We start from the raw sequence: 24,345 nt of genomic DNA, 5'->3' as shown, positions 1-24,345 counted from the left end.
TTCATCTCCCGTCCTGCGCCATGTCCAGATACCGCCACCCCTGCTCTGTCTGTCTGCAGACTCTCGTGACACGTCCGATCGCTCCAGGACCTGCCGGTGATCAGCTGATGCGGGTCACCTGACAGCATCAGCTGATTACCGCCGGGTCCTAGAACGATCGGACAGGGAGTCTGCACAGAAGTGTGTGGGGTTTTTTTCTACTGATGCATCAGCTGACTGTGTAAACGGCTTTTATATAATCAGCTGATGTGTCATGTGATTCAGGCCCTTGAACCTGACATCATCTGATCGCTTTGCCTTCCAGCAAACCAATCAGATGATATTGGATCTGGATTGGACATCGCGGGACCCTCGACCCAGGACTACGGTGGAGGGGATGGGGGTTCTTTATTTTTCTGTTTGTTGTGGGGTTTTTTTTTTATCTTTACTAGAAATTCATGGTGGCCATGTCTAATAATGGCATGACACCCTGAATTTCGGGCTTAAGGCCAGTTCATAATACACAGCTAGACCTAAACTCATTATTACCCAGTGAGCCACCTGGCACCAGGGCAGCTGGAAGAGTTGGATACAGAGCCAGAAGATGGCACTTCTATGAAAACACCATTTTCTGGGGCGGCTGCGGACTACAATTCTCAGCGGGGTGCCCAGAAAGCTTGGGCACCCTGCGCTGCGGATTCCAATCCCCAGCTGCCTAGTTTTACCTGGCTGGACACAAAAATTGGGCAAAGCCCACATCGTTTTTTTTTTGTTTTTTTATTATTTCATGAAATTCATGAAATAATTTAAAAAAGGGCTTCCCTATGTTTTTATTTCCCAGCTGAGTACAAATAGCCAGCTTGGGGTTGGGGCAGCATACAAAAATATGGCGAAGACCACGTCATTTATTTTTTTTTTTTTTACGTTTTTGGGCAAAAACTCCTCCATACAGTCCTGGATGGAAGGATGCTGAGAATTGTAGTTCTGCAGCTGCTGTCTGCTCTCCTGCATACACTAGTGGATGGATCACGACTAAGGACGATCGCGTCTGAAACGCGTTGATCGGAGGAATTTATTTTATGCTGTTTTTAATTTTTCCAATAAATGAAGTTTTATATTATACTTCTGAAATGGACGTTTTTGTGCCGGGATTCACCCTCTATTGACTAGTGGATGGAGTATGCTAAGCCTTGTAGTTCTGCTCCCCATGCCTCTCCCTCCAGCATACAGTCCTGGATGGAGCATGCTGAGCCTTGTAGTTCTGCAGCTGTCTGCTCTCCTGCATACACTAGTGGCAAATGAAGGAGAACAGATTGAAGAAGGAAATGACATCAGATTTTTTTTTCTTCACCAATCTTTAATGGCAATGTTCACTGATAAAAAAAAACAACATAAAAATGCAGTGAACAAAAACGCAGCAAAACGCAGCCAAAACGCACCAAATTGCAGTAAAAAGGCATGCTTTTTTATGTGTTATGCGTTTTTGTGCATTTTCAGCGTCCAGAAACGCAGCGTTTTTGATGCCACAAAAAATGGTTAGGTGTGCATATACTCTAACAGCCGCGGTTAGAGGCACAGGTCACCTGATCAAATCAGTCCACATGGGCAGGTTAAGATTCAGGCTCGGCATGCGGGACCGCATCAAAGGCAGGGAAACAGCCCATGACATACATAGAACGTCATAGGATCGTTAAAGGGTTAAAGTAAACAAACTAGTAAAATGCTCCAGGAGACAAAACAATTCAGCAGTGCCTGCCAGCATGGGAGACTGATTATCATGACTCCACTAATTATACACGAGTGATAGAAGTGGAAAGAAAATTGGTGCTTGGGACAAGAATATCTGCCGAGAGCCTTCTAAAGAACAATTAAACAATAAGATTGCTCCCAGTACATCTCATCTGAACTTTGTTATCTGCCATTAAGATGCTCAGTAGGAAAGGTGGATACGTACACATGTATGTTAAGGGAATCTGTCACCTAGTTTTTGCTAGCTCATCTGCAATCAGTATCATGTAAAGACAGAAACCTCGATTCCAGCAATGTATTACTTACTTTACTGGGTGCCCCAGTTTTGATAAAAATCACACTTATTTGCTGCAGATCTACCAGTTCTCGGAACGCCGAGCTCAGTTTAAGCCCGCCTACACCACTGATTGGCAGATTTCTGTGTAGACACTGCATAAGCAAAAATGAACTATCAGTGGTGGGGGCGGAGTTAGTCTACCTGGCAGCAGGTCAAGTAGTCCTCCAATGATGATCTAATAAAACAGTGATTTTATCAAAACTACAGCAAGAATACTAGTAATTGACACATTGTTGGAACCGGGGTCTCAAGCCCTACAAAATACAGATTTCAGATTTAATAGCAAAATTCTGGTGACGGACTCCCTTTAACCCTTTAAGGTTTTTTAGCTTCAACTTTTTCCTCCCCTTATTCAAAAAGCCAAAGTTTGTTATTTTTCCATCGTTCTAGCTGTATGACACACTATATATTATATATATATATATATATATATTTTAGCTTGTGTGAGGTGTTCTAGTTTTACATGACACCATTTGTTTTACCACACACCATGTTGAAAAACGAAAAATGAGATGAGTTTCATTTTTACAGTATTCAACGTACAAAATGCCTTGACCTCATGGTACAATTACAGTGGCAGCAAATTTTTACACTGTATATATTTCCATAGATGGAGCGGTGTTGATTTTGGGGAGCAGTGGACATTTACTCGTATAATTTTGCACTACATAGAATATTCTTTATAGAGGCATTCTTTGGAATATGCAGCGACTAAGACTATTCTGGCCTTTTTTTTTTTCCTGCTAGAAAAAAGCAACATGTGCACAAAACGTCAGAATTCTCATTGACTATCCTGGCATAAGGGTTTGCAAGCAAATTTTTGTTACAAAACTGCACTCAAAAGCGCATCAAAAACATGATAAATGCGCACTGTGTGCACATAGCCAAGATCCAAGAAATGTTTTAATCCCTTCGGGGGAATGGGGGTGTTTCCCCTCTCTTTCTTCCAAGAGCCGTAACGCTTTTATTTTTCTGTCAATCTTGCCATACGAGGGCTTATTTTTTGCAGGACGAGTTGTAGTTTTAAATGAAACCATAAATTGTACCATAGAGTGCACTGTAAAATGGCAAAAAAATTCCAAGTGCGGAAAAATTGCAAAAAAGTGTGATCGCACAATAGCTTTTGGGATATTTTATTCACCATGTTCACTATATGGTAAAACTGATGTGTCGGTTTGATGCCTCAGGTCGGTGCGAGTTTGTAAGCGCAAACATGAATAGGTTTACTTGTATCTAAAGGGTTAAAAAAAATTCACAAGCTTGTCCAAAAAAGTGGAGCACGTTTTGCGCCATTTCCGAAAACCGTAGAGTTTTAATTTTTCTGGATCTATGGCTATCTGATTGCTTATTTTTTGCATCTCGAGCTGACATTTTTTACTGTACCATTTTTGCGCAGATGCTACGTGTTGATCGCCTGTTATTGCATCTTGCACAAAATTTGCGGCGACCAAAAAAACCCGTAATTTTGGAGTTTGGAATTTTTTTGCTACTACGCAGTTTACCGATCAACATACTTTATTTTATATTTTGATCGGGCATTTCCGAACGCGGCGATACCAAATGTGTATATTTTTTATTTTTTTAATCCTTTAATTTTCATGGGGTGAAAAGGGGGTGATTTGAACTTAGGTTTTTTTTATTTTTTAAACTTTTTTTTATTTTACTAGTCCCCCTAGGGGTCTATAACGATCAGCAATCTGATCGCTCTGCCATATCTCCAGATCACAGCTACAGAGCTAAGACCTGCAGATATGCTGCTTTACTTTCAATGCCGGCTGTATTCTGGCATTGAGAGGAAGTGACTCATGTTAGCTATAGGCGTCATCACATGACCCTGTGCTACCATGGCAACCACCAGAAGTCACGTGATCATGTAAGTCAGCATAATGGCGGCACACATATACATTTCGCTGCCTGATTTTGGCAGCAAGATGTAAGGGGTTAATAGTCGGGGTGGAAGCGATTCCACTCGCGACTAGCAGTCACACATGTTAGCTGTTGAAATCAGATGTTATGTACGCGGATTGCCGCGGCCTGCCCATGATCCATGACGTACCCAGTACATCATGGGTCGTTAAGGGGTTAACCAGCGTGACAGATTTCCATCAGTTAGAATATATTTCTTTACCTGATTAGTGCATTGTTCCATTTATGGCAGCTAAACATGACAAATACTGCATCACAATCTAATTCTACCCTGCAGGATATTGGATATTTGGACTTCTTTCTTCTACGGTTCTATATTGAACATACAGACCATCATGCAATTCAGGATGAAGGCCTAATAAGACGGTCAACTTACATTGGACACGACAGTGATGAATGCATGAGCAATTAAAAAGGGTAGAGAATCTGGAGATCCATATTCAAAGCAATCCTTCATTAGAGAAAGCCCATTCTTTCCACAGAACAGACAGACGTAACGGAGAAGGTGCAGCGGGACTTCTACATCCTGGAAGAAGCAGAAAACAACGTAGTAGACAATACAAAAACAATTATACATTGGCAAAGAAACCAAAGCCACAGTATGAACCTCTGTATTAATTTCCCCAAAGGAATTGTTAAAGGGAATGGTCACGCAGGTCATACTGCCCAAACCAGCCAGGTAGTATTCTCTCAAATGCTGTAGCATTAGGGTTAGAACAAAAAAGAAGGGAATTTTGTTACTTACCGTAAATTCCTTTTCTTCTAGCTCTTATTGGGAGACCCAGACGATTGGGTGTATAGCACTGCCTCCGGAGGCCACACAAAGCAATTACACTAAAAAGTGTAAGGCCCCTCCCCTTCTGGCTATACACCCCCAGTGGGATCACTGGCTCACCAGTTTTAGTGCAAAAGCAAGAAGGAGGAAAGCCAATAACTGGTTTAAACAAATTCACTCCGAGTAACATCGGAGAACTGAAAACCGTTCAACATGAACAACATGTGTACCCGCAAACAAACCAAAAATCCCGAAGGACAACAGGGCGGGTGCTGGGTCTCCCAATAAGAGCTAGAAGAAAAGGAATTTACGGTAAGTAACAAAATTCCCTTCTTCTTCGGCGCTCTATTGGGAGACCCAGACGATTGGGACGTCCAAAAGCTGTCCCTGGGTGGGTAAAGAAATACCTCATGTTAGAGCCGCAAGACAGCCCTCCCCTACGGGGAGGCAACTGCCGCCTGCAGGACTCTTCTACCTAGGCTGGCGTCCGCCGAAGCATAGGTATGCACCTGATAATGTTTGGTGAAAGTGTGCAGACTCGACCAGGTAGCTGCCTGGCACACCTGTTGAGCCGTAGCCTGGTGTCGTAATGCCCAGGATGCACCCACGGCTCTGGTAGAATGGGCCTTCAGCCCTGATGGAACCGAAAGCCCAGCAGAACGGTAGGCTTCAAGAATTGGTTCTTTGATCCATCGAGCCAGGGTGGCCTTAGAAGCCTGCGACCCTTTGCGCTTACCAGCGACAAGGACAAAGAGTGCATCCGAACGGCGCAAGGGCGCCGTGCGGGAAATGTAGATTCTGAGTGCTCTCACCAGATCTAACAAATGTAAATCCTTCTCATACCGATGAACTGCATGAGGACAAAACGAAGGCAAAGAGATATCCTGATTAAGATGAAAAGAGGATACCACCTTCGGGAGAAACTCCTGAATGGGGCGCAGCACTACCTTGTCCTGGTGGAAGACCAGGAAGGGAGCCTTGGATGATAGTGCTGCCAGCTCAGACACTCTCCGAAGAGATGTGATCGCTACCAGAAAAGCCACTTTCTGTGATAGTCTAGAAAGTGAAACCTCCCTCAGAGGCTCGAAGGGCGGCTTCTGGAGGGCAACTAGTACCCTGTTTAGATCCCATGGATCTAACGGCCGCTTGTACGGGGGTACGATATGGCAAACCCCCTGTAGGAACGTGCGCACCTTAGGAAGGCGTGCCAAACGCCTCTGAAAAAAGACGGATAGCGCCGAGACCTGACCTTTAAGGGAGCCGAGCGACAAACCTTTTTCTAACCCAGATTGCAGGAAAGAAAGAAAGGTAGGCAATGCAAATGGCCAGGGAGACACTCCCTGAGCAGAGCACCAGGATAAGAATATCCTCCACGTTCTGTGGTAGATCTTAGCGGACGTGGGCTTCCTAGCCTGTCTCATGGTGGCAACGACCCCTTGGGACAATCCTGAAGACGCTAGGATCCAGGACTCAATGGCCACACAGTCAGGTTCAGGGCCGCAGAATTCCGATGGAAAAACGGCCCTTGGGACAGTAAGTCTGGTCGGTCTGGTAGTGCCCACGGTTGGCCGACCGTGAGCTGCCACAGATCCGGGTACCACGCCCTCCTCGGCCAGTCTGGGGCGACAAGTATGACGCGGCTGCAATCGGATCTGATCTTGCGTAGCACTCTGGGCAAGAGTGCCAGAGGTGGAAACACATAAGGGAGCCGGAACTGCGACCAATCTTGCACTAGGGCGTCTGCCGCCAGCGCTCTTTGATCGCGAGACCGTGCCATGAAGGTTGGGACCTTGTTGTTGTGCCGTGACGCCATTAGGTCGACATCCGGCACCCCCCAGCGGTGACAGATTTCCTGAAACACGTCTGGGTGAAGGGACCATTCCCCTGCGTCCATGCCCTGGCGACTGAGGAAGTCTGCTTCCCAGTTTTCTACGCCGGGGATGTGAACTGCGGATATGGTGGAGGCTGTGGCTTCCACCCACATCAGAATCCGCCGGACTTCCTGGAAGGCTTGTCGACTGCGTGTCCCCCCTTGGCGGTTGATGTATGCCACCGCTGTGGAGTTGTCCGACTGAATTCGGATCTGCCTTCCTTCCAGCCACTGCTGGAAGGCTAGTAGGGCAAGATACACTGCTCTGATTTCCAGAACATTGATCTGAAGGGTGGACTCCTGCTGGGTCCACGTACCCTGAGCCCTGTGGTGGAGAAAAACTGCTCCCCACCCTGACAGACTCGCGTCTGTCGTGACCACCACCCAGGATGGGGGTAGGAAGGATCTTCCCTGTGATAATGAGGTGGGAAGAAGCCACCACTGCAGAGAGTCCTTGGCCGTCTGGGAAAGGGAGACTTTCCGGTCCAGGGATGTTGACTTCCCGTCCCATTGGCGGAGAATGTCCCATTGAAGTGGGCGCAGATGAAACTGCGCAAACGGAACCGCTTCCATTGCCGCCACCATCTTCCCGAGGAAGTGCATGAGGCGTCTTAAGGAGTGCGACTGACTCTGAAGGAGAGCCTGCACCCCAGTCTGTAGTGACCTCTGCTTGTCCAGCGGAAGCTTCACTATCGCTGAGAGAGTATGAAACTCCATGCCAAGATACGTTAGTGATTGGGTCGGTGACAGATTTGACTTTGAGAAGTTGATGATCCACCCGAACGTCTGGAGAGTCTCCAGTGCAACAGCCAAGCTGAGTTGGCATGCCTCTTGAGAGGGTGCCTTGACCAGTAGATCGTCCAAGTAAGGGATCACAGAGTGTCCCTGAGAGTGCAAGACTGCTACCACTGCCGCCATGATCTTGGTGAACACCCGTGGGGCTGTCGCTAGACCAAATGGCAGAGCTACGAACTGAAGATGGTCGTCTCCTATCACGAAGCGTAGAAAGCGTTGGTGCTCTGTAGCAATCGGCACGTGGAGATAAGCATCCTTGATGTCTATTGATGCTAGGAAATCTCCTTGAGACATTGAGGCAATGACTGAGCGGAGGGATTCCATCCGGAACCGCCTGGCGTTCACATGCTTGTTGAGCAGTTTTAGGTCCAGAACAGGACGGAATGAGCCGTCCTTTTTTGGCACCACAAAGAGATTGGAGTAAAAACCTTGTCCTTGTTCCTGAAGAGGAACAGGGACCACCACTCCTTCTGCTCTTAGAGACTGCACCGCCTGCAGAAGGGCATCCGCTCGGTCGGGATGTGGGGAAGTTCTGAAGAACCGAGGCGGAGGACGAGAACTGAACTCTATCCTGTACCCGTGAGACAAAATGTCTGTTACCCACCGGTCTTTGACCTGTGGCAGCCAAATGTCGCAAAAGCGGGAGAGCCTGCCACCGACCGAAGATGCGGAGGGAGGCGGCCGAAAGTCATGAGGCAGCCGCCTTGGAAGCGGTACCTCCGGTTGCTTTCTTGGGGCGTGAGTGAGCCCGCCAGGAATCAGAGCTCCTTTGCTCTTTCCGAGTCCCTTTGGACGAGGAGAATTGGGGCTTGCCCGAGCCTCGAAAGGACCGAAACTTTGACTGCCACTTCCTCTGTGGAGGTTTGCTTGATCTGGGCTGGGGTAAGGAGGAGTCCTTACCTTTGGACTGTTTGATGATTTCCGCCAATTGCTCACCAAACAGTCTGTCTCCAGATAATGGCAAGCTGGTTAAACATTTTTTAGAAGCAGAATCTGCTTTCCATTCCTTTAACCACAAGGCTCTGCGCAAAACTACAGAGTTGGCAGATGCCATTGAGGTACGGCTCGTAGAGTCCAGTACCGCATTGATAGCGTAGGTCGCAAACGCAGACATTTGCGTAGTTAGGGACGCCACTTGCGGCACTGCTGGACGTATGAGAGAGTCCACCTGTGCCAGACCAGCTGAAATAGCTTGGAGCGCCCACACGGCCGCGAATGCTGGAGCAAACGACGCGCCGATAGCTTCATAGACAGATTTCAACCAAAGGTCCATCTGTCTGTCATTGGCATCTTTAAGTGAAGCCCCATCCTCCACTGCAACTATGGATCTAGCTGCAAGCCTGGATATTGGAGGGTCCACTTTTGGACACTGGGTCCAGCGTTTGATCACGTCAGGGGGAAAAGGATACCGTGTATCCCTAAGGCGTTTAGAAAAACGCTTGTCCGGATAAGTATTATGTTTCTGGATGGATTCTCTGAAGTCAGAGTGGTCCAGAAAAGTACTCAATTTACGCTTGGGATACAGGAAATGGAATTTCTCCTGCTGTGCAGCTGCCTCCTCTGCAGAAGGGGCTGGGGGAGAAATATCCAACAGCCTATTGATGGCCGCTATAAGGTCATTTACCATGGCGTCACCATCTGGCGTATCCAAATTGAGTGCGGCGTCAGGACAAGATTCCTGATCACCCACCTCTGAACCCTCATATAGGGACCCTTCTCGCTGAGACCCTGATCCACGTGATGACGTGGAGGGTCTCTCCCAGCGAGCTCGCTTAGGCGGACTGGGACTGTCATCGGAGTCAGAGCCCTCAGCCTGTGATGCCTGGGACCCCCTTGAAGTACGGATTAGGTCCAACTGAGGGGGACCGGGGAACATAGACACAGCAGTGTCTATGGTCTGAGCAACTGGCCTGGACTGCAAGGTTTCCAGGATTTTTGTCATAGTCACAGACATTTTATCAGCAAAGACTGCAAATTCTGTCCCCGTCACCGGGGCAGGGTTCACAGGCGTCTCTGCCTGGGCTACCACCACAGTAGGCTCTGGCTGACGAAGTGCCACTGGGACTGAGCATTGCACACAATGAGAGTCGTTGAAGCCTGCTGGTAGATTAGCCCCACATGCTATACAAGCAGTGAGGACAGCCCGTGCCTTGGCACCCTTGCGTTTTGCGGATGACATGCTGTTGTCTCCTCAAAGCAATATAGGGTGTACAGCCAAGAAGCGACCTTACAGTGCAGTATTAAATATATCTAGACACAGCAGTGTCTATGTACAGCGAAAAATATAACACTGTGGCACTAGTGGGGCTGCACGTATGTGCTGCTTACCGCCCGCTGAGCGCGGGTGTGTGGTCGCCAGAAACCCGTAGCCTGGGTCCCCCAGAGCCTGCGTGCGTTCTCCAGCCAGACTGCATGTGTATAATGGCTGCCGGCGTCCTGGGGAGCTGCAAGGCTGGGGGCGGGCCTAGGGCGTGCACAGAGAAAAAGCGCGAAGCCTGTGTCCTACTGTGCTCAGTGAGAGGGCTGGAGCATGTAAATCGTGCCCCAGCCCTCGGCGCTGCCGATTGAATAACGTCTCTCCCCTACCCTGATTGACAGGGTGGGGGGCGTTAACGAAGCGGAGCTAGGCCGCAGAAAGCCGGGGACTAAAGTTAGAAGCGCCGCCGCCGTAAAAGCGCGGTCGGCGCGACCCCGGCGCACTACAAGTCGCAGCTGCGCCATCGCTCTAGGGGCGGTCGGCGCGGCGATCCACACACATAAAGTCCCCCAGTAATCTGCGGGGACTATAAGCCCAGCGCACAGCGCTACAGTCCCCGGCGCACTAGCACACCCAGCAAGCCTGGGGTGCGCGTGGCCTGCCATACGGGGACACTGAGTACCTGAAAGTTGCAGGGCCTTGTCCCTGAACGGCACTCCCGCTCCACATCCAGCAGGTTCTATGGGTCTGTGGATGGAGCCCGGCCTCAGGGCTTGGTGGCCGGTAAGATCCCACTTCCACAGAGCCCCTCAGGGGGATGTGGAAGGAAAGCAGCATGTGGGCTCCAGCCTCCGTACCAGCAATAGGTACCTCAACCTTACAAACCACAAGTGGGGTAAGAAGGGAGCATGCTGGGGGCCCTAGTATGGGCCCTCTTTTCTTCCATCCGACATAGTCAGCAGCTACTGCTGACTAAACAGTGGAGCTATGCGTGGATGTCTGACCTCCTTCGCACAAAGCAGAAAACTGGTGAGCCAGTGATCCCACTGGGGGTGTATAGCCAGAAGGGGAGGGGCCTTACACTTTTTAGTGTAATTGCTTTGTGTGGCCTCCGGAGGCAGTGCTATACACCCAATCGTCTGGGTCTCCCAATAGAGCGCCGAAGAAACATATATTACATATATATATATATATATATATATACATACACACATTACACATTATAATATATATATATATATATATATATATATATATATATATATATATATATATATATATATATATTTTATTTTTTATTTTTTTTTTTTTTAAAGATCCATCAAGGGACTATAGATGGAGGCTCGACTGGAACAAGTCCAGCTCTAGTACCTAGTGTCACTCCAGCGGATTGACAGGTGTCTCGCTATGTGAGAGATTGGTCAATCACCTACAGTGGCACTGAGAGAAGTCAGTCAGGGGCAGAGCTGGACTGTCTCCAACTATGGTCCCAGTTAGATCTTTCATGTATATTTTCTCTAGAATTTCATAGAAAACTATGCCTAGCTGATCCAGGATCTGATTCATGTTGCCTACGGTCTGTGCAGCATCAATAAGGTGACAGGTTCCATGTAAAGGGCTGTGTCAATATTCTACCGAATCTTACATTAGTCGGGCGTCAGAGGGCAATAAAGATGAGATGTACAGCGCTGTTTCTGTAATTCAGTGTAACACTGGCTGCTCTTTTCTGCTTCCCCTCCCTCTGGGGTATTACATCACACATCAGGGGGTGGCCTGCTCCCTGCTGTTGGTATAACCCAGCCCCCTGAAATTATCTTTTTCTGTTATCTTCTTCTGTTCTGTCTGACAGCATGGTGCGAAGTCATGCCCCCTGTTCTCGGTGTGCAAGGCAGCAGCTATTATCAGGGGGCTGATTTATACCAACAGCAGGGAGTTGGCCACCCCTCTGATGTGTGATGTAATGTCCCAGAGGGAGGGGGAGCAGAAAAGAGCAGCTCCAGCGTTTCACTGAATTACAGGAACAGCGCTGTGCATCTTATCGTTATAATTTATGAGGGCAGGGACAGTAGACAAAATGTTTTATCTCCCCGGAGTACCCCTTTAAAAGGACACAGCACAGAATGACTGTTCAAACCAAGTACAGGCAGTTGGTGCGCTCTGGCAGGAATAACCAAATAAATGCATCTTCCATCATACTTGTTTCCATACTTCCTGACAAAGCCATTTCCAGTAAAAAGTGAGTCGAGGTCTTTCTATCCTGCCACCAGGCTCTTACAGGCTGTTTACACCCAGCACACCATGTCTCAAGATGTTTACCAAATGTTTTATGTTTTATGGATTATGGCTGTTCTGATGGAAAAGTGCTTATACAGGTTGGAAGTATTTATTTAGTAGTGTTAAATTCCCTCCCTACACTACAGTAACAGGCTACCTCCACATGTAGTGTATGGTGTAGCTGCACAGCCTGTAGTCTTTGGTGAGCAGCATCAGTATCTTGTCTCTTGGCAATTTTCCCATACTATTGTCTTCACTTTTTGGCATTGTTTTTCACCATTCCTTTTTTCCTAATTACTTAAAAGTTTAATTTTATCATCATTTTGGTCATGCTTTGTCAGTCCTTTTCATCCATGGTAACATTACTATATGGGGATTCTCACTTTTTCAGTTTGGAAAGTTCAGGGGTGGACGATCTTCTATTTAGGAAATATTGTAGGTTTATATGACTGTTTCCATCTATGTCCACTGTGCCTTCTCTTTGATTGATGGCACTGGCTTCTTAGACCGTTGCAGAGAGTAAAACATAGTATATCGGCAGGTACATAGAGCCTTTAGAGAGAACAAGATTCCTTTAAGACCAGAACTTTTTTTTTTTTAGAAACTATTTTCAGGAAAAATTTCAGAGCATTTAATTTTATGAAACTAGGACTTTACAATTAAAAATTTTTTTTAAAAAAAAAAAAAAGCGTATAAAGCACTAACAGGCAGGTAGTTGCTACCTACCTGCATGTTGTGCCCAGCTGATGTTCACTGGCACAGAGTGGTCGCAGACCTCTTCTACCAGTGATCCAGCTGCTACACTGTTATTGCACCAACAGCCCAGCAGCTTCTCATTCGCTTTTCCCTGTAGATGGGCCAAGACAACCGATGTCATGCGGACCGACAGCCGATGTCATGCGGACCGACAGCCGATGTCATGCGGACCGACAGCCGATGTCATGCGGACCGACAGCCGATGTCACGCTCACCGACAGCCGATGTGTCACGCTCACCGACAGCCGATGTGTCACGCTCACCGACAGCCGATGTGTCACGCTCACCGACAGCCGATGTGTCACGCTCACCGACAGCCGATGTCACGCTGACCGACAGCCGATGTCACGCTGACCGACAGCCGATGTCACGCTGACCGACAGCCGATGTCACGCTGACCGACAGCCGATGTCACGCTGACCGACAGCCGGGTCCCCCAGTTAAGCAGCGGAGAGTCGGTTGTCAATCAGCATGACATCGGCTGTCTTAGGCCATGTGCCCACGGGACGCTCATACCTGCGGATATATTCGCAGGTACGGCCGCATGTTTCCCGCAGCTGCCCGCCGGCAGCCGCAGCTATTTTTAGCTGCGAGTTTCCAGCGGAATAGCTGCGGGAAACATGCGGAGATTCACGCGATTTACCTGCGGACGTCCCAGCCTCTATCTCCATAGCAGAGGGCCGGGATCTCCGCAAGTAAATCCGCATGAATAATTGACATGCAGTTAGGTGCGGCTGAGGGATCTCCGCAGGAGATTCCGCAGCGTGGACACAGACACTCCCCATGTCCCATAGGGTAACATGGGGAGTGCCTGTACATGCTAGAACCTGCGGATTTATGTGGAAAATCCAGATAAATCCGCAGGTTTTCCGTGGCAAACTCCGCAGCAAAAAGCTCCCGTGGGCACATGGCCTTACTCAGTCTACAGAGCATAGCGTCAAAAAAGCCTCACCTCTACTCACAAAGCCACTGTATTGCCAGCAGGAGCGGTCTGTGCCGCCAAAGAACGGCACCAGTACAGCCGGCAGTTAGGTAGCAACCACCTGCCTGTCCCGGATCTACCCTTCAAGTAGCAAATGTTTTTGCCATTCACTATATAAAAGAATGTTTCAGATGTATTTTTTTTATACTTTGTTACTTACTTTGCTGTGGAAATTAGGAAGAGGTTGATTCTATTCCTGATTCTATAACTTCTGCCATCTACCTTTAAAGATTTTGCAACAGACCAATTCAAGCACTAGTGCTCAATTATTTCAAGTGGGGGACGCTGTCCGCAATCCACCACACGTCTTTATGTCTGTTGTGATTATGAACAACCTTAATAAAAGAATGACCATAATACACTTACATTCATGTCGCAGAAGGCCCCTAGGAGATTGCTTTCTTGAGCAGAGATGTCCTAAAAAAAAAAAAAAAAAATACAAAGAAAATGTTAGAATAAAACAAAGTTTGGCTTCTACAATGAATTTATATCATAGCGATAAGTATGGCGTGTATAGACGCAGCGCTGTCAGGCACATACAGAACACAGGGTCTCTTATACAGCAGCTTTATTTCTACTAGGCCCACAGACATAATACAAGATGCATCATATGCTCAATAAAGTCACCACATGTGCACTTTTTAAAGACGATTAAGCACTTACGATAGGTCAATTTTATTACAAACATGTAAACCGTATAAAAACTCAGAAGCATCTTAGATTATTAGGATGCATTTTTGTTTTTTTATAAAAACTGTGTTGCTGCTGTTCTGTACTCTTCCGAAATATCTATAAGCAAACTGACAGCTGGCTGATACCATTTTTCTAAGGGGTTTGTCCTTGCAGTGTCAGCACTGACTACACGGTCACTTTGTAAGAACACCCACCGTCCAAATGGTTATACACGGGGGTCAAATTATTCAGACATTTCGAGGAAGAATAACAAATGGACGAAAACAAAGATGCTTCAGAGCTGATATGTCATGAAGAGTACAAGTCAGGAGAGCAGGGAGATACCCTATAATGCTTACCGTATTTTTCACTTTATAAGACGCACAGGATTATAAGACGCACCCCAAATTTAGACATAAAGGGTAAATAAGGAAAAATGGGGTCCGGCTTATACTCCAGTGTTCTCTTACCGGAGGGGGGCAGCAGTGGTGGTGAAGAGGGGTCACAGGAGGCAGAGGTTGTGCTGGCAGGCGCGGCAGGTCAGTGGCAGCGGGGTCTGCTGTGGCGTCCGTGGTGGCAGGCGCGGTGGCGTCCGTGGTGGCAGCAGCAGCGGGTGAGTGGTGCAGCAGGCCGTTGCAGTGAGTGTCCCAGTGTCCGCGGTCCCAGTCTCAAATGATGGCGCCTGGAGCGGCGCATGCGCAGATGGAGCTCTCGTCCAAGGGCTCCATCTGCGCACGAGCTGACTCCCGGAGCGGCGCGTGCGCAGATGGAGCTCTCATCCAAGAGCTCCATCTGCGCACGCACCCACTCCCGGCACCATCATTTGAGACTGGGACCGCGGACAAACTGGGTAACCTTCTGCACAGCCGCCCACCCCGCACGGCCAGAGTGACAGCCAGCATGCTGCCCGCCCACCCTGCGTGCAAGCGGCCGGGTACCTGTGTTTGCGTGCGTGCGGGTGGCAGCCGGGTGCCTGACCCCCAGGTAAAGCTATATTCAGATTTTAAGACACCACCCCCCCCCCATTTTCCTCCCAAATTTTTGGGAGGAAAAGTGCGTCTTATAATCCAAAAAATACAGTAATTGTTTCAGGATGGTTCACCAGCTAAAATAAATTGAAAATAAGGCAAAAAAAAATTAAAGCAATATTATAATTAAACCTGAGCTATAGACTTCTTCTATAGAGGGTCTGTCTCATTGAATTTAGTGCAGGACCTTTGCACCATGGTTCCTAGGGCTTGTGACTAGAGTTGAGCAAGTACCTAACTATTCGTACTCGCTATACTCATAACGAGTACTGTCTAATACTCGCGTATTCACTCCGAATAGCATGTGCAATGCAAGTCAATGGGGAAAACTCAAGGTAACGAGTAACCCGAATTCCGCCATATTCACTACTCGCACGAAAAGTACGGCATTTGGGTTACTCTGCAAGTTTTTCCATTGACTTGCATTGCACATGCTAAGTGGAACAAATACTCTAGTATTAGACAGTACTCTTTGAGTATAGAGTCCGAATAGGTAAGTACTCACTCAACTCTACTTGTGACAGTTCCAGTACGACGGGCCGACAGCAGGGGCTTTTTTGTTGTTGCTTTTTTTAAAACCACTTGAGTTGTGTTTATTGAATATGTAAAATAAAACCATAGTTTTCAGAGGGTTAAAGGATAATTTCACTTTGAAATCATCTGACTTGTAAATTATGAAAACCCTTAATTACTACAAATGTACAATAGTGTAAGCAGGGGGTATCATTTTGGTCACAAACATCCAGGAAAAGAAAGACTTTTATAACCATCTGGCAGGGTTCGGACACCGGATGATTTGAGCCTTTTATTTTGCAGATAGTTGGGGACTGAGCTCACAGGCCAATAGGCCAAACTGTAATATCAGCAGATTATTCTCAGAAAGGATTTTTGCTTTCAAGGCTCTTATACATACATTTTTTTAGTGCTTCTCAGCACATGAAATTACAAAAAGTGCCATGAATTAAAAAAAAAAAAAAAAAAAAAACACGAAACAAAAAATCAAACTATCATGTAATTTTTTCAATGCTGTTGCAGCATTTTATCATCTCAATGGGATAGATTATATATATATATATATATATATATATATATATATATATATATATATATATATATATATATATATATATATATATATATATATATATATATATATATATATATATATATATATATATATATATAAAACACACACACACATTTAAGCCCGCACTTCAAAACATACATATTTTATTCAGCTTCTTTCCTGGCAACACGCTGGCTTTTGGTGCAAGGAAAATCTCTTGCAAATACCAAGGAGGTGGAATCGGAGTTAGTGTAAAATGAACCGACTCAGACACAAAATACAATAAATTGGGTACAGCGGTTCAATGTAGAATGTGCTGAATATTGCTGAAATGTCCTATAATATAATGTTCTATTCCTGATCAAAGGATCTAGGCTTTTAGTTGAAGTTCTATTATGAAGGTGTTTAAATGTTAAAAAAAAGAGAATTTTGTTACTTACCGTAAAATCTTTTTCTTATAGTTCCGTCTTGGGAGACCCAGACCTTGGGTGTTTAGCTTCTGCCTCCAGAGGACACACAAAGTACTACACCTAAAAGTGTAGCTCCTCCCTCTGAGCTTATACACCCCCTGGTGAGCCAGTCACAGCCAGTTTAGTGCAAAAGCTGAAGGAGAATAGCCACCCACAAGTAGAACAGAGCAAGAGCCGGAACAACCGGAGACTCTGTCCACGACAACAGCCGGTGACAACACGCGTAACAAGGAAATTGTCAACAGGGAGGGTGCTGGGTCTCCCAAGACGGAACTATAAGAAAAAGAATTTACGGTAAGTAAACCAAATTCTCTTTTTCTTTATCGTTCCTTTGGGAGACCCAGACCATGGGACGTTCTAAAGCAGTCCCTGGGTGGGAAATAAACAGAAAAAACTAAGAAGTAGGCAGAACCTAACTTCACAAATGGGCGACCGCCGCCTGAAGGATGCGTCTGCCCAAGCTCGCATCTGCCAAAGCATGAGCATGCACTTGGTAGTGCTTCGAGAAGGCATGCAGACTAGTCCAAGTGGCAGTCTGACAGACCTGCTGAGCCGTAGCCTGGTGCCTGAAACCCAAGAGGCACCGACAGCTCTGGTCGAGTGTGCTTTGATCCCCGGCGGGGGAGGCGCCTGCGTACTCTGATAGGCGTCCGAAATGGTCGACCTAATCCAACGGGCTAAGGTCGGCTTAGAAGCAGAGAGACCCTTGCGCCGACCTGTGGTTAGCACAAAAAGAGAGGTGCACCGCCTAAGCGCAGCGGTGCGAGACACATAGATCCGGAGAGCACGCACCAGATCTAGAGTATGTAGAGCTTTTTCAAAGCGATGAACAGGGGCCGGACAGAAGGAAGGTAAGGTAATGTCCTGGTTAAGGTGGAAGGGAGAGACCACCTTAGGAAGAAAGTCCGGAGTCGGACGGAGAACCACCTTGTCTTGATGAAAGACTAAAAAAGGTGACTCCGAGGAGAGTGCAGCCAAATCAGAGACTCTCCTGAGAGACGTTATGGCAACCAGAAAGGCCACTTTCTGTGAAAGACGATACAAAGAAACCTCCCTAAGAGGCTCAAAGGGGGGGTTTCTGCAAAACCGTGAGAACCAAGTTAAGGTCCCAGGGGTCCAAGGGCCGCCGGTAAGGCGGAATGATGTGAGACGCGCCCTGCATGAAGGTGCGGACCTGAGCCAGCCGAGCGAGACGCCGCTGGAACAGAACTGACAGAGCCGAAACTTGACCTTTGACAGAGTTGAGGGACAGTCCTAGCTGCACTGTAGAAAAGACAGAAGAGTCAGCAAGGAGAATGGCCAAGGGGGATTGCCGGTAGAGCAACACCAGGACAGGAAAATTTTCCAAGTCCTGTGATAGATCTTAGCGGACGAAGACGTACGAGCCCGAGTCATAGTGGAGAGGACTTCAGGGGGAATACCAGAAGCCGTCAAAATCCAGGACTCAAGAGCCACGCCGTCAATTTGAGAGCCGCAGAATTCGGGCGGAAGAACGGACCTTGCGAGAGTAGGTCTGGACAGTCCGGGAGAGGCCACGGCATCTCTACGGACAGTTGCAACAGGTCCGGATACCAAGCTCGCCTGGGCCAGTCCAGTGCAATGAGGATGACTCGGCGACCCTCCATTCTGATCTTGCGCAGGACTCTGGGCAAGAGAGCTAGAGGGGGAAACACGTAGGACAGACGAAACTGGGACCAGTCCTGAACCAGAGCGTCCGCGGCGAAGGCCTGAGGATCGTGGGAGCGAGCCACGTAAACAAGGAACTTTGTTGTTGTGACGGGATGCCATTAGGTCCACGTCCGGAGTGCCCCATTTGCGGCAGATCGACAGAAATACTGCCGGGTGCAGGGACCACTCGCCACCGTCCACGCTTTGACGGCTGAGATAATCTGCCTCCCAGTTGTCCACGCCTGCGATGTGGACTGCGGATATGGTGGACCTGGAGTCCTCCGCCCATTGAAGAATGCGGGGTACCTCCATCATTGCCAGGCGGCTGCGTGTCCCGCCTTGATGGTTGATGTAGGCAACCGCTGTCGCATTGTCTGACTAGACTCGAATGTGCCTGCCCGCCAGCAGATGGTGAAATGCTAGGAGAGCTAGAAGTACGGCTCTGATTTCCAGCACATTGATTGAAAAGGCTGACTCGGACGGAGTCCAAGTGCCCTGTGCTCTGTGGTGGAGACATACCGCTCCCCAGCCGGATAGACTGGCATCCGTGGTGAGAATCACCCAGGACGGGGCCAGGAAGGAACGCCCTTGGGACAGGGAGAGGGGCCGAAGCCACCACTGAAGAGAGCTCTTGGTCCGTGGCGACAGAGCCACTGACTTGTGTAAGGAGGAAGGCCGCTTGTCCCAACAGCGGAGAATGTCCAGCTGCAGGGGGCGCAGATGGAACTGGGCAAAGGGAACAGCCTCCATGGACGCCACCATTTGACCCAGCACCTGCATCAGACGCCTGAGGGTATAACGGCGGGGCCTCAGGAGAGAGCGCACCGCCAACTGGAGTGACAGCTGTTTGACTAAGGGCAACTTCACAAGTGCCGGCAGAGTCTCGAACTGCATCCCTAGGTACGCGAGACTCTGGGACGGAGTCAAAGTGGATTTGGGAAGATTGACAAGCCACCCGAATTGGGCTAGAGTGCTGAGAGTGAGTGAGACACTCCGCTGACAGTCTGCGCTGGATGGAGCCTTGACTAGAAGGTTGTCCAGGTAAGGGAGCACTGCCAACCCCTGGAGGTGCAGGACCGCAATCACTGCTGCCATGACCTTGGTGAATACCCGAGGGGCCGTGGCTTACCCGAAGGGGAGAGCCACGAATTGGAAGTGATCGTTTCCTATTGCAAAGCGTAGCCAACGCTGGTGTGAAACTGCAATTGGCACATGCAGATAGGCATCTCTGATGTCAATGGACGCCAGGAAATCCCCTTGGGTCATTGAGGCAATGACTGATCGCAGGGACTCCATGCGAAAGTGCCGCACCCGAACATGCTTGTTGAGAAGCGTGAGATCTAGGATCGGTCTGAAGGTACCGTTCTTTTTGGGAACTAGGAAGAGGTTTGAGTAAAAACCTCTGAACCGTTCCCGGGCGGGAACTGGTACAATTACGCCGTTGGCCTGCAAGGCTGCCACGGCCTGCGAGAAGGCGGCGGCCCTGGAGCAGGGGGGAGTTGAGAGAAAAAAACTGTTTGGTGGGCTGGAAGAGAATTCTATCCTGTAGCCGTGAGAGATGATATCTCTCACCCACTGATCGGAGACTTGTTGAAACCAAGCGTCGCCAAAGTGGGGGAGCCTGCCACCGACTAAGGACGTGGCTGGAGCAAGCAGAGAGTCACAAGGAGGCTGCCTTAATCGCAGGACCTCCTGCGTGTGAAGATGTAATTTACCCTCTCACTGTATATGCTGTACAGATTCCTATTTCAAGCTGGGTTCATTGTCTTATTTGAACTACTTCTGTGTACATTTCTATTGTTGTAGGTAATCACCCCCCTAAAATGCAAGGTTATATCCTCTTGAGGCACTTCCATCCCTGGGAGTAGGGGGAGGTGGGCCTAGAGTCCAACTAGTGTAAACTCTGCTTACCTGGGAGATTCAGGCAGAGTGAGCTGAAACTTGAAGGGAGCAGGAGCTCCAGCCTGTGTGGCTGTGGACACGGACGGAGCTAGGCCTGTGTGGCGGCCCGTGGGATTGTGTGGAACTCTTTGGACTACTGTAAGGACGATTGCTTTGTAATCCGGTCCGAGGATTGTCGGGAAGGGCCCCCGAATCTGTTTTACGTGGACTTATCGTGTGCTGTTCTTGCATTCCTGTTAATAAACCTGTTGGATCGTCCCTCGGCCTCGTCCATCCTTTGCTCTGTTGTACACCCCCGTCACACTGCGGTCTTCTGCGGACGCGCTCTGGAGCGCCAGTTGGATTTCTGGTCCTTGGCTGAGTTAGCGGACGAGGCAGAGGGCTTAGAGGACGACCAGTTGGAGGAACGAAAGGAGCGAAACCTCGACTGAATCCTACCCTGGGCAGGTTTCCTGGTCTTGGCTTGTGGCATGGAAGTACTCTTCCCGCCAGTAGCCTCTTTAATAATTTCATCCAGCTGTTCACCGAACAGCCGGGAACCAGCAAAAGGGAGCCCAGCAAGGTACTTCTTTGAAGAAGCATCTGCCTTCCACTCTCGAAGCCACAAGATCCTGCGGATAACGAGGGAATTAGCCGAAGCCACCGCAGTGCGGTGAGAAGCCTCTAGCATGACAGACATGGCATAGGAAGAAAAAAACTGAAGCTTAAGGCAACCATCTCGGGCATAGATTCCCTGGTGAGGGAATGCATCTCCTCCAGACTAGCAGAGATGGCTTTGAGGGCCCACACTGCTGCAAAAGTTGGGGAAAACGCGGCCCCCACCGCTACATACACGGATTTGGCCAAAAGGTCAATCTGACGGTCAGTGGCATCCTTAAGGGAAGTGCCATCACCCACCGACACAACGGTCCGGGCTGAGAGCCTAGACACCGGAGGGTCTACCCTTGGAGAGTTAGCCCACTCCTTGACCACCTCAGGTGGAAAGGGAAAACGGTCATCAGAACCACGCTTTGGGAAGCGTTTGTCAGGACAGGCCCTGGGTTTGGTCACAGCTGCCTGAAAACTGGAGTGGTTAAAGAACACACTCTTTACTCTCTTAGGCGAGGTAAACTGGAGCTTTTCTGCCAGAGAGGGTTGCTCCTCTGATTAATGGAAGCAATCAAGTCCCTAAGGTCCGAGTCACCCTCGGAAGGATCAATGGGGCACATGGAGTTAGCCTCCGAGCCCCCTGTATAGGCATCCTCCTCATCCTGCGAGTCCTCAGCCCTTGAATCAGATCCACGGGATGAGGAGGGAGAGGGAACCCTGCGGAGCCTCTTAGGAGGACGGGGCCTGTGCCCTGATGATGAATCCTCTGTGAGCTCCAGTGGACGGAGGTCAGAGGATAGGGATCCTAAAGAACCATTAGCAAGAGCATTAGAAGCACCCTGTGAAGGGGGTTGATGCATATTCATCAAAGTCCTGGACAGAAGTCCCATGGACTCAGCAAATGACTGGGAGATAGACCTAGAGAAGGACTCTACCCAGGCCGGGGGTTCAGCCACAGGTGCAGGAGCAGCCTGAGAGACCACTGGGGCCGAGACTCCAGGCCGTGGCACCTCCAAGTTAGAGCAGACATCACAATGTGGATAGGTGCTCGCTTCAGGCAGCAGGAGCTTAAATGCAGCGCATGCAGCATAAAGCTTTGGAGCCTTGCTCCTCGTGTGAGACATGCTGCTTGAGTGGGGGAAACAGCTTCTACAAAGAGAATGAACCCCAAGGAATATATAGCAGAGGTCCACAACCGGAGACCGGCTGTGGCATACCAGACCGCTGGAAGCGGTGTCGCGTGCCCTCCAGATCCCGAAGCCCGGACCCCCAATGCACAGCACCTCAGCAGGGATGCAGAGTGCAGGATGGCCCAGAGCAGAGTGAACCCTGCCCAAGAAAATGGCCACCGGAGCGAAGAGAGGGGGCGGACGGGGGCGTCCCTCGGAATCTGGAGGGCCATAGAGGCCTGCAGGGGGGGGAGTCGCGCACAAGCAGTGGGGAGTGTCCCTCCCCTGTGCAGGACGGCCGCCGGGAGGGGCCATGCCTGTCCCTCTGCATGAGTGACATGCGAGGGCAGGTAACAGAAACTAGGCCTCCGGCGAAGCCGGGGCCTAAATTTGAGCAGCGAGGCCGACGCGCAGGCACCATCGGCGCGGTTTCGGGCGAAAAGCCAGAGGACCCGCCGGAAATGCCAAAAAAACACAGCAAACACACTCTCCCCACACAATAAAGGACAGGGACCCCCAACATATGAACGTCTCAAGGTACTTAGCTGCTGAGACGCAGGGCCAGGTCCCTGGGGGTGAGTGCTCCGGTCCAGCAGGTTCCTCAAGGAGCTGTGGACGGAGACCGGTCTCCTGCCAGGCATGGAGACCGTGCTGGCTCCCACTTCAATCCAGAGCCCAGGAGGGATGGTGAAAGAGCACGGCATGTAAGGCTCCAGCCTTGGAAATCAACCTTACAACACCACCGACACAGTAGAGTGAGAAGGGATATGCCGGGAGTCCAGACGTGGACCCGCTTTTCTTCAATCTTCTTCCAAAAAACAAAGAAAAAGGAAAAATCATATGAGAATGCATGTGTGGATGTATGCCTCCTGAACACAAAAGCGATAAACTGGCTGTGACTGGCTCACCAGGGGGTGTATAAGCTCAGAGGGAGGAGCTACACTTTTAGGTGTAGTACTTTGTGTGTCCTCCGGAGGCAGAAGCTAAACACCCAAGTTCTGGGTCTCCCAAAGGAACGATAAAGAAATTATAATTATTTAATAAATCAATAGCACACATGAAAATAAGCAACTTTGTAATATATCCTATTAGAAAAGCAGTCCAGCGAGGGCGGACTGTTACATTCTGAGCTAGAGAATGGCTGTTACGACAGATGAGGGTCTGTGCTGATTGCACTGCAGGCAGAGCCTCTCCCTCTCCTTCCTTTCTATATAGCAGTTGTTTTTTAAAATATTCTATACAAGGGACTGCTCTGATAAGTCTGAGAAGACTAATACGACTGATAAGTCTTTGGATTTACCCATAAAGAAAGGAGATCGGATGATGAAACTTTATATTTATACCACATACTCTCCACTGATGTCAACACAATTCTTGCATCGGTATTCCAAGTTCTGTAAGCCTAGCAAAAATGGTGAATAAGGCAGGTGATCAACCAGCTGGAAGCCCATGTGTGCCAGTTTTGCCTTGGTTGCTTGTGCAGTGTGAGCGGAGGTGTTGTCTTGCAGGGACAAGATTCCTTTGGACAGCTTGCCGCACCTTTTGGCCTTCAGAGCTGCCTTCAATTGGTCCAAAAGTTCAATGTAATACCTCACATTGATGGTGGAACCCTTTTGAAGGTAGTCCACTAGTATTACGCCCTCATTATCTCAGAACACCAACACCATCACCTTAGTGACTGATTTTTGCACCCTGAACTTCTTTGGATGAGAACCACTGTGCCTCCACTCTTGACTGCTCCTTGTTTTCAGGGTCATACAAATAAATCCAGGTCTCGCCCAAAGTGACTAATCGATCCAGAAAGTTCTTATCAGTCCGGAAATGCTGACAAATGGACCGGGAAGTTTTTACTCGCATGCTTCTCTGATCTGCTGTCAAACATTTTGTGACCCACTTTGCAGATAGCTTCCTCATGTCCAAATGTTCATAGATAATGACACAAACACGTTCACGGGAAATCCCCATGATGTCTACTATTGCTTTAGCTGAAATTCGTGGATTCTCCAGTATGAGGTTGTGCACAGCATCAACGATCTCTGGAGTAATAACCACTCTCTGTCGTCCAGAACATTCCTCATCATTGGTGCTGAAGTGCCGATTTTAAATTTGGCAACCCAGTTCTTAACTGTGGAATATTAAGGG

The 24,345-nt window shown here is 48.7% G+C and overlaps 1 protein-coding gene across 3 annotated transcripts in view; it reads right to left on the bottom strand.

The window, feature by feature from the left end:
• The window catches only part of USP34 (ubiquitin specific peptidase 34), a 386,361-nt gene that overhangs the window by 294,564 nt on the left and 67,452 nt on the right, over positions 1-24,345 (bottom strand). For all 3 annotated transcript variants that reach the window (XM_075339351.1, XM_075339349.1, XM_075339350.1), the window contains exons 4-5: positions 14,007-14,057; positions 4,368-4,517 (exon numbers count right to left, since the gene is read on the bottom strand). In XM_075339351.1, coding sequence (XP_075195466.1) covers positions 4,368-4,517; positions 14,007-14,057 — 201 coding nt within the window. The remainder of the gene's footprint in view (positions 1-4,367; positions 4,518-14,006; positions 14,058-24,345) is intronic.

Source organism: Anomaloglossus baeobatrachus, chromosome 3, assembly GCF_048569485.1.
Source record: "Anomaloglossus baeobatrachus isolate aAnoBae1 chromosome 3, aAnoBae1.hap1, whole genome shotgun sequence".
Lineage (NCBI taxonomy): Eukaryota > Metazoa > Chordata > Amphibia > Anura > Aromobatidae > Anomaloglossus > Anomaloglossus baeobatrachus.
The sequence above is the reverse complement of the archived record's forward strand: the minus strand, read 5'-3'. Positions and strand labels throughout refer to the sequence as shown.